This window comes from Melitaea cinxia, chromosome 12 (genome assembly GCF_905220565.1).
Source record: "Melitaea cinxia chromosome 12, ilMelCinx1.1, whole genome shotgun sequence".
Taxonomy (NCBI): Eukaryota; Metazoa; Arthropoda; class Insecta; order Lepidoptera; family Nymphalidae; genus Melitaea; species Melitaea cinxia.
The window spans coordinates 5,413,733-5,435,430 of NC_059405.1; the positions used below are offsets into that span (position 1 = coordinate 5,413,733).

At 31.9% G+C, this 21,698-nt stretch overlaps 1 protein-coding gene across 1 annotated transcript; it reads right to left on the minus strand.

The window, feature by feature from the left end:
- Positions 1-1,017: 1,017 nt before the first annotated feature.
- LOC123658400 (UDP-N-acetylglucosamine--peptide N-acetylglucosaminyltransferase 110 kDa subunit) lies at positions 1,018-20,283 on the minus strand. The gene is made up of 10 exons (XM_045593828.1): positions 19,975-20,283; positions 19,628-19,838; positions 17,989-18,172; positions 7,628-7,696; positions 5,986-6,182; positions 4,262-5,903; positions 2,876-3,167; positions 2,107-2,287; positions 1,633-1,737; positions 1,018-1,563 (listed from the first exon to the last, which is right to left on the minus strand). The coding sequence occupies exons 1-10, from the start codon at positions 20,108-20,110 to the stop codon at positions 1,404-1,406; spliced, it is 3,177 nt and encodes a 1,058-aa protein (XP_045449784.1). The 5' UTR covers positions 20,111-20,283; the 3' UTR covers positions 1,018-1,403.
- Positions 20,284-21,698: the final 1,415 nt, after the last annotated feature.

Here is a 21,698-nt window from a genome sequence, read left to right on the forward strand (position 1 = left end):
TACATAGAATATCTCAGTCTTTCGCAACATACAATTAAATTTGTGTTACTTGTTAAATTACACAAATTTAGCAAAGTATAAAAGCAAATTTAAAAAAAAACTACTTGATAAATAAATCAATATTTGTATGAAATAGCAAATGGTTTTACATACTATCAAAATAGTAAGTATCAGATTTAGGGTTATGAATCAGATTACATGTCATATTAATAAATCAAAAAATTGATGGCACAATATCCAATAATAAGCAGTATTCAAGGTTGATAAGACAACCTTAGCCACTCCAAGCATAAAACACTGTGATAAAGTTTTAGGATCATATTACACTTTTCTATATAACTGTAATGGCTCATCTCTTATTATATTAATACTAGGTAGATTAAATTTACATTATTTTGTTGCAACCAGAACTCAGACTTGTGTATTAACTATAGATAAAAATACAACATAACACTCATAACTGCATTAATGAGTTAGCAATTACATAAATATTATTGCTTTTAATTTATTTACTTAAGTAAAAATTTGTGTGTTCAATTTTTTACTAACAATAACATAGTTTTAGATAAACTATTACATTGATAGTTCTTTAATAATATACATAACTTTGATGTCATCAATCTATAATGTTGTCATATTATGAAAGATAAAACGAAAACAAATTACAGTACTTGTTATTTTTTACAGTAGGGACAGTATTTTTAAGATAGGTATGTATTATTTGTAAGTATTTTGTGGTAAGATCTATATACCAAGAGTTGTAATGCAATAAAGCTTCTTTACTATTTATCAATAAAAATATCAATCAAGTTTTTAAGCATTAACATACTAACACTATGATTTATATGTAAAACGAAGTATTTACTAAGTTTGTTGTAGGTTATTATTAGTTCACTATATTTTGACACTACTGTTATCACAATTGCACTGAAAGTGCAGTGGTAAGAATAAATCTATCGTTTTACATAAAATATCCATTGCTGCTATCAAATAAACAAGACATCATGTAGGATAACATTTATCTACTGTCAAAAAATCTTGCAATACAAGACATAATAGCTAACTTATTGCAAAATTGTGCAATCAAGGCCACATGAACATCAGAATAAATTATTGCTTAGTACATTTAGTACATTGTTTTCACTTGATATCAATATTATTTTATATAGATTCGAGACTGCACGAGTCTGTATGACTAGAGTCTAAGCTAATACCATTGAAATAACTGGGACACAATAGATGTCAAACCAAAAACCACTTTTCCATCTCCCCTTATTGTCAATATAACCAATGATGTATAGTCTAATGATTAATCCTTTATTTTCCATCACTGAACACTGAACTTAGCACCAGCGGCGTTTCTTAGACGTCCACTCACTGTCACTTTGGTCACAGAACGGTATCTATTTGTCTATAGCCTGAACATGGTCCGGGCGCTCGTTACGGGCGTACCTCGCCCACATCTTTTTGTAAAGCATCTCTAAGCCTGTTGCATATGCTTTGCAATCAAACAGTGGACTATCTGTACGCGCTGTCCAAACCTTTGCTCTTATTGCTTTCAAACTATAACAAAAATTTATTTTAATAAAACAGTTTAAGCTAAAGAAACAGAGGTCTTAAAATTTTACTTACTATTCTCTGTCTGTTCCCAATCTTACAGCTATGTCTTGATATTCTTGCCTGGTTCTGGCGATAAGTTCAGGACACCCAAGAGTGTTCAGTTGAGAGGCCGCCACACTGAAATTAAATATATAATAATATACCAAACTAAAAATAATAAACATACTCCATTCCATAACTATACATTGCTTCTGAACTCATTACTGGATAATTAACTTTTTTGATTGATTGAGTCAAATCTCGTCAATAAGCACGTCATATTTCCCCTACTCTTCCCAGGTACTCTGGATACCTTACTCACTCACCATAGGAATGCAATACTACTTATTATTTAGCTGTTATCTTTTGTAAGCTAGTAAAAGTCTAGTAGCAGACCATCTAGGGTACCCCAGATCTGTTTCCAATTTTGAGCAGGATATTTTCTGCTGCGCCATTCCTTAAAGAACCATATTGATAGATCAATGAAATATTATATTTAATTCTTACCGTGATGCCAATGTTTCACCGGGCAGTGTCACAACCGGCGTGCCAGTCCACAGTATGTCCATGCTAGTAGTGTGTCCATTACACAGAGGAGTGTCAAGACACACGTCGGCTAGTTGACCGCGACGTACATGTTCCTCCTTAGCAGCCACATTCGAAAAGATGATACGACCGGGTGGTAATCCTGAAATAAAAATATTTCTTTACTTATTGTAGTCTAAATTTTAAAACAAATAAGAATATTAATAAAATGAAAAATTATGAATTTTCTAAAAAAAGGGTAAATTTTTATGCTAAATCCAAAACGTAAGATTTTATCCTTTACATATAATTTTTGCTACCCCGTTCACCCCTCATAATCGAATTAGAAAAAGCGCAAAAAAAAAACTCAGGTAGTTTTATTTGTTGTTTAGAAATTAAATGACTATTAATGACTATTAATTAATGAAGTATATAAATTACAACTATATATATGGAGAAAAATCTGTAAACAAACCATTAAAAACGCGGATTATGCGTAGTTAATATTGGTTAAGTATGAATAAATAATGTTAAGATCCTAAGACATATAGAAAATTTTATCTTACACATCAACATAATACTTTAACTTAGTTAATATAAAATTCTGTATAAATCACAAGATAGGAAGACTGTTATTAAATCCATGTAGATTATTACGGTTGTATATTCATTATAAACAAAGCAAGTCAAGGTTCTCAGGTACTTTATATAGAAAATATCAGTTACAAAGTAAATATAAAAAGTTTTTTACCTAATTGTTGAGCTGTTGCTTGTAAATTAGGTTCACCAACAGCTGGGAAACGAAGCAGCCATAGCACACTATTGGGCACATGCTTCAATATGTAGACCCACATGTGTAGAGTCAATGGGTCTATCTTGTATAACTGATTGAAATTGCAGTACACCACAGCCTCATCTGGCAAGCCATACTGTTGTCTTGTAGTTATCACAATCGATTGTGGAACTTCTTCACCTGTAGCCGCCTTATTGTTAGTTTGTGTTGTCGCTAAACCGTTCTGAAGTATAACCCCGTTTACAGATGTCTGTAAAGTTACAGTTTCAATAAGTATACAGTATTATTCATCGGCTCTTATTATAATTTATATTTAGAAACAGCAATGACTAGTCATTTACTTAATGTTGAAGCAAATTTGATATTTAAAAACACTTGAAAAATGAACCGAATTGTACTTAGTTTTGTTTTGGTTAAAGTTTATTAATATTATGTATAATATTATTTAAATATTTGCTTCAAGAAAACTACCGGTAAATAAACCTGTGCCTCCTGTGTGTGTGTGACAAGTAATATATGTCGAAAATCATCATTTTACACGAGAGCAAAAACAAGATTCCAAAAAATTCTTGTGTGAACTCAGTGGGCTAGGTTCAACTAGAATATCGTCTTTTGCAGAGTAAAACACTCTCTTTCAATATAAATTTTAGTTTTTTTTTATGACTTTTTCATTTTTGAGGTAGATTACGAAAAAAACTTTTAAGTTGTATCTTTTTTCACAGTTATTAAATGATAAAATAATGTGATAAATGATACTTATATAGTTAAATTACTTTACACCTATAACTTGTCTTTGTATAAACTCTAGAATAAATATCCTAGCAGTGCTCCATTAACAAAAGATAAGGATTAGACTATTATTTTTTTTCACTACCTAAATTTTACTAGTTCACAAAAGTTTTAGGTTCAAATAGATATACTGTATATGGACATACATCAGTATTCACGAAAAATTTACTGAAAATTAAGTCAAATTAATTACAATCGAAATTTAAAAAGATATTATTTTGACATTCGTTAAGTGTGTATATCACCTAATTAAGAAATAAATGTTTTCGTTTAATTTCATTTCATTTAAATAGCAAAACACAAAAAAAAAGTGTTGAATACTTGACTAGAAAGGGGTACAATTTGACAAAGATCGATAATCATGAATTTTTTAACAGTTATACAGCTTTGTAAAAAAAAAAATTTACGTAACTATAGCAGGTAGAAGAATGTGAATTGGATCAAACAATTCGTTATATTTTTTTGACTATGCATCTCTTAAAATCACAAGTGTTTGAAATGCATCTCTTTAAATCACAAAAAGGCAGAGAAATATGTCGAATCATAATATTTTACCTGTACTTGTCCAGACGCAATCATAGTTTCGATAGGTGTTGTGGTGGGTAATTCGGCAACCTTCAACGAAATTTCAACAGGTCTTGCTGCTCTTACAATTTCCTTGATCTCTTTGATATCAGTATTCTCTACAAGTGGAGACAAGTCAGTTGCATTAATAACTGCAACATTATCAGCAACGCTACCCATATTATTATGCGATTTCACTTTATCACTTACAATCAGTCTTTCTTGCAAGTGTGGGAACATTTGTTTGTGGTCACCGACAAAATAAGTATGCGGCATATACGCCAACTTTTCACTATATTGGCTCGCTAATTCTAGCGGTGACGTCACAGCGTCCGTCACTAAATAGTCCATATAGCTTGCTCCACTTGTTCCTGGATATCCGAGCCACATAACTTGAACTGGAGCCGGCCTCAAAGCGAATATCTCGTTTCTAGCTCCTTTAGTATAACCATTCATATTCACCAAAATATGTATGCCGTCTGAATAAATCTTATCGGCTGCTTTACCATTGCAAGGTATTTGTGATAAGTCCGTGAAGTGTTCCGCCTCTCTAGCTATCTTAGATCGGAAAGTGGTACCATCGTCGGGACTTAGAGCGTAACAAAATATTTCGACTTTAGCGCGATCATGAAGCCCAGGAACTGATTGCATTAAATGGGACGTTGGATGATTACCAAAATCACTACTAACATAACCGATACGTAAGCGGCTCTGGATATCTCTAGGGAATTTATATGGCGGTTTGTGGAGTACTTGTACCTTCTCTAAGCACAAATTAGCGTGTCGGGCCGCTATGGCTTTTCTGAATTCATGTGTTAAAGGATACAACATGGAATGATGGGGGTGTACGGAAGGAAGTCTATTCTTCTCTAGCTGCTCAGCAACAATACTGACTAACTTTTTCATTCGAGCTTCATAGTCCGTCCAATCGCAGACTATTTGCAAACAATGTGCTAAGTTGCAGTAAGCGTCAGGAAAGTCGGGTTTCAGTTTCAATGCAGTTCTATATGACTGAATAGCTTCTGGGATGTTTCCAGAATCTTTGTGAATACTAGCAAGATTGCTGTGTGCATCAGCAAAAGCAGGATTGATTTGAATAGCTCTAGTGTAGCATTGTAATGCTCCAGCCACATCTTGCATTTCTTTAAGAGTGTTTCCCATATTACTGTACGCATCAGCAAATGTTGGTTGAATGCGGATAGCCTCTTTATAATGCATGAGGGCTTCATTTAGTTTTCCTTGCTGTTGCAAGACTGATGCCAAGTTGCTATGTGCAGCCGCAAATTCAGGAAAAACTTCCAACGCTTTCAAATACAATCGTGTGGCTTCCTCTATATATCCTTGTTCTCGCTTGATATTTGCGAGATTGTTTAGAGAATCAGCGTGAGAGGGACAAAGTCTCAACGCTGTATTATAACATTCTTCGGCATCGGCTACCTGACCCTTTTCTTTGAGGGCATTGGCCAAATTACAATATGCGTCAGGGAAGTTAGGTTGTAGTTCTATAGCCCGTCTATATGTGTCAATAGCCAAATCAATGAGTCCTTGTTCATAGTAGACGCAAGCTAAGTTACCATGAACCACCGCATTATTCGGTGATAGATTAAGGGCTCGTAAATATGCTGCCACCGCTCTAAAAGAAAATTTTAATGAGTTTATATTTTTAAAACAATATTTCAAATTATAAATATGATAAAATAAAAAAGTTGTCAAACCTGTCGAAAATTCTCGCTTCCTTAAGTACATTTCCCAAGTTAATATAGGCATCCAAAAAATTTGGATCCAATGCTACTGCTTTTTCAAAATGATGTATGGCCAACCAGATTTCACTTTGTGCGTTGAAAACGCAACCTAAATTACTCCATGCCACTGCAAAATCTGGTCTAGTTTCGATGGCCTTCAAGTAACAAGCCTACACACACAAAAATGTACATGTTAAAAATCGATCTAAAACTGATTCCATTATTAATGGTGTTTTGAGATGTTTTTTACGCCAAAGTTTGTAATTACACCACAGCTTTGAATGGCAATAGATGACCATAAAACAAAGCAAAATCATCCACTACCAGTCAAAAATAGCAAGTTTAACTACGCCAAACGCGCCCTACATTGCGAAACTACGCCGATTGCTACAAACATCAGTAGGAAATGTAAACGACCCATTCTGCTGAGACTACAAAAAAATTGAATTTGATAAAGACAATACTGGACAATCACCTATTCAATATACAAAATGTAAGCGCTTCCACTTCCTAACTGGTTGAAAATGGTCACGACAATGATTATGTCAAAGAGCACGCGTTGTCCGATAAACCTGTTCATAACAATTTCTTGCAAACCTTTTACACTTTACCTGCAGAAGATCGAATGTTGTCATCGCGGCCGGATAGCGAGTGATGTACCAACCATTAACCAAGACACAGCACCGGTCACACCTACTGTCTTACCAGTCAACACCTTGTGGAAATATAACAGAATTAGTCGATTTTGAGTCAAACTAGTTCAGCCGATTGTCGTCTTACACTATGTAACATTAAAAGTTAATGACTCGAGAGGATCATTGTCTTTTCACGCTGTCTCTGAGCGTATTCGTTACCAGTGATGTAGGTGAAAAAAATCATATCGTATAAATAAATATAACTCACTACGTCATACCACAAAAGAAGTAAATTGCTACTGACTCCTTTGATCCTCCTTGAATGTATAATTAAAATATCTACAAGCGTAAAGAATATAAATCAAATTTTTATTGAAGAAAACAGGATATTTTTATTCGAAAAATCACGTGATGTTTATGTAACGCTTAGAGTACTCCCTCTTAATCACTTTAACCTTCCACACAATGTCTTACAACCAAAAATATACTAGCTCATTAATAAAGCAGATAGTTTTCAGAAAAAGATGTTATGACATTATGTGGAAAATTACTATAGGTTTTTACGCAAACGCAGCAGTCACAAAATATTATTTAAAATTTGTAAATTATATATAACCTAATATTTTGCGACATTTTAAAAGTATAAGGAACAAGTTGGACATATAATTTATTACATAAACATTACGATCTCCATCTCGTTCGTACGACAATTATAACAGTTTGAACAAACGTTGCTTTTCGTGTTAAATTTGCTTGGAATATAATACATACACACATACAATAAGCAAAAACATAAATATTTAAAACGATTTCATCTAAACCATTATAAATGTCGTAAAATTACGCATAATATTTACGCAATTGCAGAGTACGCTGAAGAAACAGGGAGTACTCTAATTCAATTCGAAACAAAGGCAACAATGGGGGAATCCTGTTAACATCACAGAAAACCAGAAAGCGCAGAACAAAATTGCATTTACCTTAGCTTCGTCCAAGCGTCCCAAGGCCTTAAGCAAATTGCCCAAGTCACTTCTAACGCAGTAAAGATCCTGTAACAATATTAAATTACACTGTGGCGTACAATTACCGAACATAGAAGCTTGTAGCACAATTACAAGCATGAACATAATGTTATATTGTTGTTTAGGATTTTTAACTTTTCAATGAACTGATCTCTTGCATGTACATATACAAAAATTAGGTTTGCCACTTTATGTAGTACTAACTTATATACATATTAGGGCCTGTTTCTCCGATTTTGGATAAGGTTTAACCTGTCCATAAGTTACGAATTGACCTTAAATTAGCATAGTAGAATAAATAGGCCATTAGGACCTGTTTTTCCTCAATAAATAAACTATAACCTTTAATAATATTTGCAAATAGAAATATCTTATAAATATAGTGTAATTCCTACCTACTTGAATAAATAAAAACGTTATTTAAATTAAGACAATTTTAAATAAATTTTGATTTGACTAATTAAAGCAGGCCAATAATAGTACATAGACAATAAGAAAAAGTAGAAAACTGACGTCATTTAAAATCAATTCAAAGCCATCGATCAAGGTCGATAAGAATACCGAATCGTCCCCAGAAAGGTATCGAGCTCATAATGTTAGAAAATTTTGGTACTCATAAGATACTTCGGTGGTGCAGCAAGTTCCAGATTTTTATCTATTACCGTTTCTGAATAAATCGAAAATACTGACAATCAGTAATAATTGTTATTCTCAGCATCTGTGAATCTATTAATCTAAATTCCGGATATGTTTCGGGGCGTGATGGTAGCTTCTAAGAAAAAAAAAATATGAGCAATAATGGTTCATAAGAACCTTAAAAAACACATGGGTTCACGCCATTTTTGGCGCGAACTTGTGGAAGCCTAGTAGTGATGGAGGCCCGGCAGTGAAGTGCGATAGGCTGATGTGTGTTTGTGTAACCTTACAAAAAAACGAGGTTTTTTCTTAATTTTAATTAAAAAATTAAACTACATTCTTAATTTTAATTAAAAGATTAAACTACATTCTTAATTTTAATTAAAAATTAAACTACATGAATGTGATTAAATTAAAACGAAATTACGGGTTATGGAATTTGGCAATGAAAAAGGGATAATAATAATAAAATATATTTTTTTATTATAATAATAAAAATTACTACAATTTATAATAAAGCAAAACAATTGATACGTTTTCACTTAAAAAAAAATGAATACGTGTATTAATTTTTGTTATATATAATGAAACATAAAATAACTCCTTAACAATTACCCTTCCAGATGCGCATATCTCTGTTAACTTGTGTATATATATTTTAATACTACCCTACATATTGTTGTTATGCCGTGTGGTGTCGGCCGAGTAGAATAGCACCACCCCCTTTCTTCCCGTGGGGGTCGTAATAAGCGACCGAGAGATAAACCTGGCTCAAAATCATCGGGGTCCTGGAGAAGGAAAACTTTTTTTGAAACCCGGAATGGGGTCTCCGTCAAGCATTCGTGGCATAGCTCTAAAATGCGAAAGACTCCTGCAGCCGAACTAGCTCCACACGTACGGAGGTCGAGAGAATGGCGCAGAGCTTAGGCAGAGAAGAGTGTCCTAGGCTACACAGTGTCTGTCTGACACTGTCCAAATCGTCTGCAATAGACGGACTAAGGCCAAAGAAGAAGAAAAAAAAAAGACTTTCTTAATTTCTTGTCTCGACTATAAATTGTTTATACGAGCCCCGGTGCAAAATAGTTCGTCTAGTATGGAACGTAGCGCAAAGCGAAAGCAAACCACAATTTAAAGTTTATTTTAACATAACTGAAAATTCTTCCATAACTTTACATAACATAAAAAATTTAAAAAATATTCTAAAAAACGTAACTAACGTAAACGTAGTTCGTCTATCACTTAGTTGTGTCACCTTTGCTCTCAATGACAGCTTTAATGCGAAGGCATGGTTGCAACCAACGCTGCACACTCCTCAGGCGTAATTGACTCCCAGACAGCCAAGAGTTTAAGCCTTTAAGTCGCTCTTCGATCTTGATGGATTTTTACGGAGAATTTTTTCTTCAGGATTCTGTTTTCTGCTGCACTTGTGATGCGTGGTCGACTAGTTTTCTTCAAACAAGAAGTCGTTCTATTCTTTATATAGTGCTGAATGATAGAGGTAAGTATCAAGTCTTTAGATATTTGGTAACTTGATTTGCCAGCATCGACCCCACAAACTATTTATTTATTTATTTATTTTTGTTTATTTATATTATTATATTATTAGATTGTAGGATTCACTTTGTTTTGCCTTTTTGATGACCCTACTCTGTTTTGTTTTAAAATCTCCTCTACCCCAAGGTTGTCTGGAAGAAATCGCTTACCTAGCGATAAGAGCGCCTTTGTGCATATTATTTATTTGTAAGTTTTTATTTTTTTAAAGAGCGCCTTTGTGCATATTATTTATTTGTAAGTTTTTATTTTTTTAAATACCTATGTACTATAACTTTTATGCACAATAAAGTATATTTCTTCTTCTTCTTCTTCTTCGCTTTCGAAGCTCTTCACGCACGGGTTTGCCACGACCCATTGTTATTTAAAAACTAATGAAAAAAACTGAAATATTAATAATTTATACTGTCTCACTTGACAAATGACACAGAATTACTTTTACGAATTTAAATTATGCAACATAATTGTACAAAGAAGGAAAAATCTCCGATAGACGAATTCTTTTGCATCGATTAACAATTATACGAACTATTTTGCTTATAACTTCTTCGAATTTAAAACAGGATATGTATAAATTTAAAAAACTAAAATATTTTATTGGTTCAAAATTAAAAAGTGGCATAAGTAACGCGACATGCGATAGTAGAACAGCTTAATATTTTAAATAGATATACAAAAATAATGAAGTTAGAAAAAATCTCACAGAGGAAATTTCACACAAGACGAACTATTTTGCATCGGGGCTCGTATATTGTATTACAATGTACCCAACATATAAATTTTTGTTTCATTTTAGTGTTTGTAATTTCTCATGTAAGTGAATTATGTTCTTTTGAGACATAAATGACCTTTAACCTTAATTTTAATTTTTAACCGTGTTACGATAACGGTAAAATTATCAAACTATTTTTTTTTTTATTCCTGTTTTCAATGAAATTATAACCTTGGACATTTTTTTAAAACGGTACGCCATATTGAAAAAAATTAAAAACCTTTTTTTTTCTTTTTATTATTTAACTCTGGTACTAGTGAAACCAACAGAATAAATTCTTTGTTTAATAATTTCAATATTAATATTTAATTATAAACTACTAAAAAAATATTTATTATATTAATCTGTTAATGATAAAAACTACCTATATTGTCTTTATTGAATAGAGTATTAAAGGGGGCCATTGACGGTCAGTTCAACTGATCAGTTTAACTGATCAGTTTTGCGCGCTCTCCGAAATTTGATCGTGAGTGTAGAACCATCGCTCCAGAGTTTTAACTGACGACGCGCCACGTAAATCCATCCCAGCGCGTCGCGCCGAACTAGGATTGTTGATAAAATATCGATATATCGAAATATCGATATTTATTACTAATACTTTTTTGGACGATATATCGATAGTTCGATATTGAAATTTTAATATCGACACTCGATATTTTGAAGTAAAACTTCTTTACGCACACTTGACTTGGGAAGTAAGCTGGTAAATACGTACTGAGTGTTACGAAAAGTGTGATCAGGCGAGGCAAACGGAAGTTGAGAGGGACACATTAGTTAGTGAAAGTAGAAAGAGAGACAGACTTATGTTTCATAACGCTTCATTTTTTTAAAGTAAATTTTTATTATTTTATTTTTTCTCGTCAATTATTTAAACTAGAACATAATGATAAGTTTATTATGTTCTAGTTTAATCCACTAACTTCTTCTAATCTACTGAACTTTATTTACACTACATTATTTATTTAACCGACTTCCAAAAAAAGAGGAGGTTCTCATTCGATCGATTTCGACAAATTTTTTTTAATCGAAAGATGTTGCGTGTCATTTGGTCCCACTAAAATTTATTTGAGATCTAACAACTGCTTTTGGAGTTATATCTAATAATGCGTTTTTACTTGACTACTTTTTCGTCGACCTACGTTGTAACACGTGGTTCAATAAGTCCCGAGACTAAGTACTAAAAAAAGGTCTTTTTTATAAAAATAATTTTTATTCATCAACATAGTCTCCTCCAAGAGCGATACAGTCCCTCCAACGCTTTTCTAACTTTTCTATCCCATGTGTGTAGAACGATTTGTCTTTGGCTTCAAAATAAGCCTCCGTTGCTGCGATAACTTCACTATTTGAGTCAAATTTCTTACCCTGAAGCATTTTTTTGAGGTCTGCAAACAGCTAGTAATCGCTGGGGGCCAAGTCTGGCGAATAAGGGGGATGAGGAAGCAATTCGAAGCCCAATTCGTTAATTTTGGCCATCGTTCTCACAGACTTGTGACAAGGCGCGTTGTCCTGGTGAAACACCACTTTCTTTTTGTTCATGTGAGACCGTTTATCCGCAATTTCGATGAAATATGATGATTTTTAATTTAATCGAAAGCTGGTGTTTATCATGCGGTTATATTTAAATTTCGTCTAGATCTGATTACAACTTTTGTAGTTATCTTTGATCACGCGTATTTACTTGACTATTTTTTTTGTTTACCTACGTTGTATTACTTCTCGATGTAGTTGAAGTCGGTTTTTTTTTTCGTTTGCGAGCAAATACTATTATTTTCTTTTAGTTTAGTTATTTATATACTAGCTTTTACCTGCGGTTTCGCTCGCTTTAAAGCCATTAAATAAGTAGAGAGATCTTATTTTTCGTAAAATATATATTTTTTTATATAAAGTATTCTATGTTGCTCTGATCCTCCAAGAATATATTTACAAAGTTTCATGATGATCAGTTAAGTAGTTTTTGCGTGAAAGAGTAACAAACAAACACATTCACATTTATAATATTAGAAGTAATTGTCCTTAAACGAAATGTAATTTTCGTAGGCGCTTCTCCACGCAGAGAAAAAGAAACAACTTCATCCTTATGGGACAGACATGAAAATATGATATTACTCTTGAAAAATTTGTCTAATGACTTTTTGTCACAATTTTTGTTACCTACATACCTGCTGAATTAAAGCAGTATTTAGATCAACCAAATATTTCAAAGTCATTAAATGCACTAAAAATTTGGATTGATAGTAAACATTTTACTCTGGTGCTATCGGAAATAGCTGTTGAATATTATTTTATCAAAAAACTAAAAAATAAAGCTGTTAAATATTCGATTTCTTTTGCTACATCTATAGCATTTGAACGAATTACTTCTATAATCAATCTTTTAGTGCCTAATAATCGTAATAGTCAAACAACTGCGCATATAAAACAACGAGTATTTTTAAAAACTCTTACTGAATATTGATACACATTATTGTTTTATTAAAATTGAACAATAATTACTTAGAAGCTTACATTTTAATACACTTATAATTTAATTTGTTTCACAAATATACTGAATTATAAACTGTGTAAATTATTTTTGAGCCGACTTATGTTTGTTTTTTTTTTAAACAAAGGCGATTAAATCAAATCGAAAAAATATCGATATATCGATATTTTAAAAAATATCAACAGCCCGACGCCCAACTGCCCGTGTGTGTGTAATCGTCGTTCCAACCAATCGTGTCATTTTGTTCGCAGCGTCCGCGGTGATTGAGAGTTTACTAGTGTAGTTTTTGTATTTAAAATATCTGCGACGGTGTCCCCTAGACGAGTCATAGTGACAGAATTTATTAAAAAATATGAAAATTCAGAATGTTTGTGAAAAACACGAAAATTCTAAATTTTTTAAAAAAAGTTTTATTTTACACACCTACTATTTTTTTTATACATATTTATAACATATACACACGGTCGTTTCTTCCTACAGTAATCAATGTAATGCTTGTGGTATAGGTAATTGCCGGCTGATATACTTTTTTTTATAAGTACATATAAATAAGACTTAGAAATAAATAAATACATTCATAATTAATGGCATTAACGACACCGTGCATGATCGATTGGCCATTGACATACTTATTACAGATGAGGTACAAATAATAATAAAAACTGTTCATATAAAATTATAGATCATTGTAGACCAGTATATGGCAACAAACAATAGCCGCTTTAAGAATTAATGTTTCTTCTTCTTAATCAGAATCCATTTTTTTTTTCTCAACAAAAATAGGTAGTACCTACACGTCCTTTAAACAGCCCGGTCGGACGAAAACTGAAGGGCCGGAGTGACGCCAGTCAATGGGCAAATATTTCAACTGACGCGAAAAACTTATCCGTTGAACTGATCAGTTAAACTGATCAGTTCAACTGACCGTCAATGGCCACCTTAAGCATTGCTCCTGGTCTGGGGATTTTAGCCTTAACGAGCATAACCAACAACATTCACACACTTGTGACATCACACACAAAATAATAGAACTGTGACCTAACAATTAAATGTTTTACTAAATAAAATATGATTGTAATATTTGATAAGATATTATTTACAGCTTTATGTTGAAGTGTTTATTACTATTTGAATTTACTAATATGAATACTTTCCGATTTAAAAAAAGCAGTATAAAGTCGATTACACGAGGGAGGTTATAAAAGTTAGGTTATTATCCATAGAAAGGGATCAGTAAAAATAAACGTCAAAATATTACAAGATTAAGTTCTTGACAAGTCTGAATCTGAAATTAAGACTTTTTATTTTCAATTGGCAATGTGTAAAAATACTGTTTTCAACATTTTGAACTATTTCTTGTATGAGGAAGAACTCTTGACACAAGTTAAAATCTATTATTTTAAATTGCAATACCTAAGTATGTTTTACAATAAACATTTTTATGGTAAAAATAATACGATAAAAATGAAATTACATTGTCTTTTCACCAGGGTCCACAAAGAATTTTATTTCCAGTGGTAAATTTTAAAATTATCTATTTTATTACATAATTATTTTGAAAAAATACTACGTAATAGTAATGAAACATGAAAAAATCTTTAAACAAAAATAACCATATTAATATGGTAACACAAATCGCAATCCACCTACAATGAGTTATTGTTAAATGAGGAAATTAATGGTGTGACCTTCGACGTTACGAGACAATTTATCTCTAGGTACACTTTACGCAACACCCAACCAGACGTAGGTACGTACCAATCTATACATATTCTATGGAGTTATCAATTGTGGAAAACGTTTACTTTCCTGATAGATAAAAAAAACTATAAAATAATGAAATATATCAAATTTTATTATATCTCCAGATATACCTATAATCATTATTTTCCTTTGTTATGTTAGCAATTTGCTAAACAAAAAAACTTGACTACTGTTAAACTGTTATAATAAATTAATTTCATTTAAGAAAAATTACTTAAATTTTTTCTAGTAATTATAATATAATAAAAATGTAACGGGTCGCTGTCTGTACATTTAAGATATATGAGAAAAAATATTATTGGGACCTTAATAAAAGCAATTAACACCCAAAACAATTATTGTCAGAATTGTTGTCTGTTTGTCTTTGTTTGTGCACGCTAATCTCAGAAACGGCTAATACGATTTAGATGTGATTTTTACTTATATATTACGGCAAGCTTAGCTTAACATTTAGTGTTTGTTTCATGTCAATCAGATCATAAATAAAAAAGTTATGCCAATTTAAAGAATCACGTTGAACATGTTAAGTCACTATGCCACGCGAAAGAAGTCGCGAGCACAGCTAATAACAAATAAATAACTTTTAAGACATAAAAAAGCTAAGTAAAACATTGCAAAACTTCATTCTTTTCCGTGTGATTTTTATCAACATTAATTGATATTGTTCTGCCACAAGTACTATTTTTATGTTTGTTATTCTATGTAACTTCTGGATTATTTTAGCTTTCTAATGACGAAAATCCATTCATCAATATTTAAATATTACATATTTATATAAAATACAGACAAAGAAATATTTGATAACAATTCCATCAAATCTTGATATAATTCAATTAATTTACAATACATCATTCTAGTATTAAAAGAAATTCCAGTTCTAGGCTAATTATTTAAAAAAATTTATAACGATCTAAAAACATAAGTATTTATTTTAATTGTCACTCATTTTATTTAAAGGAACTAAAATTAAGTTTTTTTTTATTTTTATAGTTATTATTAAAAAAAACGTCATATCGAACCATAGTATAGGTTATTATGGATATTTCCGATACAAATTAAAAACAGTCGCAGAATGTTGATGAAAGACTACTTGTTTACACTGTTGTAGCGAGTAGTAAAACTTCCTACATGATAAGCGTTATAATGTTACAAGGAAGTTTAACGGTTTTCCGTCAAAGAATTATGACTAATTTAATCGTAAGTATATGTTATCTAATATTTTGACTATCGCAAAAAATTTAAAACTATCTAAATTTGTCAAAACAAAAATTAAAACGTCATATTTTATTTTAATGATATAAAAAATTTCTGATAAAAAGTCTTTTAAACTAAATATCCTGTATGTTTATCAATAAATCACTACATATAATAAAAATATAACGGATCGCTATCTGTACATGGAAGATATAATTATGAGAAAAAATATTATTGGGACCTTTATCAACACGCCCAAAACAATGATTATTAGAGATTTTGTCTGTTTTTCTGTGGGTTTTGCACGCTAAATCCAGAAACAGCTTATCCGATTTTGATGTGTTTTGTCTGCACTTAACAATTAGTGTATGTTTTATCGGTTCATAAATAAAAAAGGTATGCCATTTTAAAGATCATGTTGAACATGTAAATATACAAAATGCGGATGAAGTCACAGGTACAGCTAGTATTTAATGTATCTATAAAGTTCTTACTATCTTTATTTTAAATTATTCGACATATCGCTTACTTGCTACAGATAGACAGACACACACTACAAGCTGTTCTCAAATTATGTATCTTTCAAATATGCGGCAAATGAATAAAGCGGCAAATTTTATTGATACAGCATATATATACAATATAGAAAAAAATCAATTTGAGTAATCTGATGTTCTATTATTGTTCCTATGTATAAGTGATGTAAATTAGACTATGTGCCTTTTGAATAATATACTTAACTGAAACTTATTATTTCTAGATAATAGCCAAATATAAGTATTAAATATAAGCTTATTCTATTTATTGTCTCTGTTATTGTCCCTGTTATAGTAGGTTGTAGTGTTATTGCAAACAGTAGAATTGAGAACCCCCATTTTTTAAGTCTGTTAATGAAAATAATAAAAATCGTGCTTGCAAATTGATTGGGGCTATTATTCGGTGGGCCTAGGGCGGTTGCGCCACTGCAAACAGCTGTTACATTTATAAATATAAAATATTATTATGAATGTAAAATTTATTTTGAGTGTACTTTTAATTTTATAGATATATATACTTGACTGTGGATGGTAACTAGCAAACTATTTACAATGTACATAAAAAATTTAAGCTCTACAAATTATACTTGAAAAAACCAATAACTTAAGAATCTTTGACTAAAAGATAGTCATTCTCAAGTTATGGTATTGTATTCTCATTTTTAAGTATTTTATTACTACGTAGAAAGTTTTTGTGGAATGAAAAGTTAAGAAAATTGCATAGAATTTGTGAAAGTTTATGAAAATTAATTAATATTTTATACTTAACATGAATACTTTGCAAGACTTTTGTATGTGATTGGTTATACCTGAACTAAACAGAAATCTACTTTGTAAAATGTAAATAAAAACGAGATATAATTTGGTGTAACCACATGGTAACTTGTATTATAATATACCATACGGCAGTAAGTGACACAATGAATAGGAATTCATAGCAAAATTTATTGTAATCCCTGATAAAAGAGTAAATAATAATGGTGGCCGTTGAATATCACTTCATTATCATCATTTCAGCCTATCACAGCACACTGCGGGACATAGGCCTCCACAACTTCGCGCCAGACATTATGGCCCAAACTCATGTGTTATGCCCATAGTCACCATACTGGGCAGGCGGGTTGGTGACCCCAGGGCTAGCTTTTTCGAACCGAAGACGTTGCTGTCCGTCTTCGGTTTGTGTATTTCAAAGCTAACATTTGGATGGCTATCTCGCCATCGGTCAGCTTTTTAAGTTCCAAGTTGGTAATGGAACTTTGTTATCCCTTAGTCGCCTCTTACGACACCCACGGGAAGAGAGGGGGTGGCTATATTCTTAACTGCCGTAGCCACACGTTTAGTATAAGGTGTTTGTTTATTTAGTATTGTTTATTAATAGACTTACAGGGTTATACTGCAATGCAGTGACGTATGCTTGAACAGCTTGCTCCATATCCCCCGCGGCGACGAGGGCCGCCGCCAAGTTGATGTAGCCATCAATAAAATCAGGCTTTAGCCTCACTGCGTGACGGTAATTCTCAAGAGCCTCTTGAAGCTGACCGCGTTCCTTGTATACATTCCCCAGATTACTAATGACAAAAGTATTTATCAGCTACATGTTTGAAAATGCATACAGAAGAGAATGTCCAACAGAATGGGAATATTAAATTGATAAAAACACATTTTTTTAATACAATGATAGGCTTGCGTTTGACCACTATTTCACCTGGTGATAAGTTAAAATGCGGTCTATGATAGAGCACACTTACTTAAAAGTAACCTATTCACTCGTGACTTAAAGATCCCCAGGTTAGTTTTCCGGAAACACAGACGCTGGTAGGGTTCCATTCTATTCTTTTATTAATTTATTTATAAAAATAACAATATTCTAACTTTAAAAAAAATTGCAAAGGCAGTCTTATCACTAACAGTGATGTCTTATAGACAACCTCTCACAATATAAAAAATATTGATAAAATAAACATTATTTATTAATATTGTTTATTTGTAACAAATCCGTTAAAGCTAGAACCGATTCCAGGATTTTTTTAATAAAAACGTAAAGATACAAATGATTTAGCACAGTAAAGAGTTTGCATGAGATAGTGTGAATGTTTTAAATGCAAGATTATTACATACCAGCCAAGAGTAAACTAATATTGCAAAATTAAGACACTACTTAATAACGTAAAAAACCTTTCCAAGAATCATTTGGTATTACTGGGTCATTTATTAACCATACGTATTACTGTGTCATTTTCATTCAACACAATGTATATCTAATATAACTTTTTACACATTAAAACAAAATATTTGTAAAAGTTTACAGAGTGTTTGAATCAAACAAATAGCATTAGTAAAGTATTTTCAGCAAAATATATTTTTTGATTATACTGCTAGTGTTTTGTCTCAAATTTGCAGAATTTATTCTGCAATTTTGAGACAAAACACATTAACAATGGTCACACACACTTTGCTAATATAACCTTTACAGATTAAAATCCTGTACTTCTTGTTTTATATGTTTATATTATTTTACATTACATTCACTTAAACATTATTTTAACAAAAAATCTTATCTAAATTATCTGATCTGTATTTAGTTTTTTATGTTTGCTGATGAATAATTTATTATCAGCAAAGCTATGAACACATAACATTGATCATATTATTTTAACAATATTTTCACAAGGACAAGCTGTTTACTATATTTATAGCAAAGTATTATAATGGGGATTAGTTAACATAGACACAATTGATAGCAATAAATTAATTGTTTATTTTTGAACTTTTATTATTCTTTCTTAACTTCTAAGTTGTAATTGGTTTTAAAGTAAAGAAATAATTGTGTTAAAAATAAAATGCTTAATATAATACTATCTTTTTATATGCACTGCCGGGAGTTTGAAAAACGGGTTTTTTTTTTAATCAAGCATAGTAAAACTTTTCCCTTATTAATATTCAATCTATATAATATAGAATATTGCATAAAGGGAAGTAATAATGAACATTTGCATATAAAGTAACTATGAATGTTAATTTACCTGTATGCTTCAGCCAATAAAGGATTTTGCTTAATAGCCAATGTGGAGAAATGAGCAGATTTGTCCAGGCGTCGACATTGAAAATGAATCGAAGATAACAATAATAGAACTCCTGTGTTGGTGCCATCCTGACGCCATAATTGCATACAATGCAATTCCGCACTATCATAATCTCCAGCTTGGTATTCTCTGTGCGCGAGCTCCAACAATCCTATTAAAACAATATTCTTAATCAGAACTAGACCTACTCAATTAGAAAGTGCGAAACGAAAATAAATCGATTACATGAATTGTCAAAATAATTATATTTGTTAACAAATTTTTGAAATAATTATAAAGATACGGACCGACTGTGGATATCTGTTGTATCTCCGACATTTTCAAGATCACGGCATTAGCAGGAACGCCGACAATTTGTTGAGGCTGAGTGGTGACAGATTGTGGCACGGCAACATTTGCTTGTGGTTGCATTTTTGTTATCATAATTACTTCAATTCCAATTGAGATTCCTTTTACGGCTTCACAACACAAAACAAATTTATATTGAGAAACAAAAAAATCTAGAAATTCCCCATTATTAACAATTCAATTTCAATTCACAATGAAAGTAATAAAAGATAAATCCGAATCGAGTAGTCAATTGCCAATCTGAAAAAGAATAATGAGCGGATGTATTAGGAGAATTTTTATTATTTGTCTATGGTATTTTAATATTGTTGATGTTCTTAAAAATTTACTTCTGAAAGTAATTGTTATTCACTGTCGTATAAATTCATTAAATAGTAGTATTAGCAATTTAGAATCTAGTTAGAACTAGGTCTTACATGTTGTTGCAAATATATATTATTTTAAGTACGTTTAATAAATACGTAATTCAGTTGACGTTTCCCTATCCGGTTTCATTATATAAAGCCTTGTTGGCCTATTATTCATGGTAATGTTGGTAGTTTGATTTTAATTAAATTCTATTTTTAGAGAAATATTACAAAAAAACAATCTGAAATCATTCTTGTCTTACGATTTAATAATAATAATAATAATATTTATTTATTTCAAATATTTGGTACATAACAAAAACAATTTGTAACGATAATAACTATATTTGTATGAAACTGTGTCGCAGTAATTAACGCCCTCCTCACAAGGCGTCGTATCATTTATTACTAATTTGTCGAATACACTAACGGTTTTTTGTGATACAGTAGAATTGTTTTGAGGTGATTATTTTTTTAGTAGTTGACAGCCTTGCCACAACGATCACGTCAAAGAGTATAGATCACGCTCACTAGTTTGATTATTCGTCGCTTGTGCGCAATTACACAATTTTCTCGAACAATTGCTCGAAAAAAGTTTTCTTTATTCATTTTTTTTAATAAAAAAATTTGCCTAAACCGACACCGCGTTAGCGCAACGGTCGCAGCCATGGATTGTACTTGTTGCGCTGGCGGTTGCGGGTTCGACCCCACGCATGACAAACATTTGTAATGGCCAATTGGCCATACAGGTGTTTGCCGTGGTCTGGGTGTTTGTGCAGTCCTTGTGGGTCTCCCCACCGTGCCTCGGAGAGCACGTTAAGCCGTCGCTCCCGGTTGTTATCATGTACACCTAATAGCGATCGTTACTCATAGTAGGGATTATATCCACCAACCCGCATAGGAGCAGCGTGGTGGGATTAAGCTCTGATCCTTCACCTACATGGGGAAAGAGGCCTAGGCCCAGTAGTTAGCTTCTGCCCGTGACTTCGTCCGCATGGACTCCGCTCCTATTGGTCTTAGCGAGATTATAACATAAGCCTTTCTCGATAAATGGGCTATAATTATAACACTGTAATAATTTTTCAAATCGGACCAGTAGGTCCTAAGATTAGCGCGTTCAAGCAAACAAACACAAACTCTTCAGCTTTTTAATATTAGTATAGTGTATAGATTTATTCTTTTTTTAACCGACTTCAAAAAAGGAGGAGGTTACTCAATTTGACCGTATCTAATATATAAAATTCTCGCGTGTAAAATTCTCCTCCGAAACGGCTTGACCGATTCTCATGAAATTTTGTGTGCATATGGGGTAGGTC

Bases quoted from the DNA above. Each gene is read 5' to 3' on its own strand.
- LOC123658400 (XM_045593828.1), bottom strand. From the start codon at position 20,110: ATGATAACAAAAATGCAACCACAAGCAAATGTTGCCGTGCCACAATCT. The intron at 18,173-19,627 runs GTAAATTAACAT...TTTTGTCATTAG, and splicing joins TTATTGGCTGAAGCATACAG to TAATCTGGGGAATGTATACA. The intron at 5,904-5,985 runs GTTTGACAACTT...ATTTTCTTTTAG, and splicing joins GAAGCGAGAATTTTCGACAG to AGCGGTGGCAGCATATTTAC.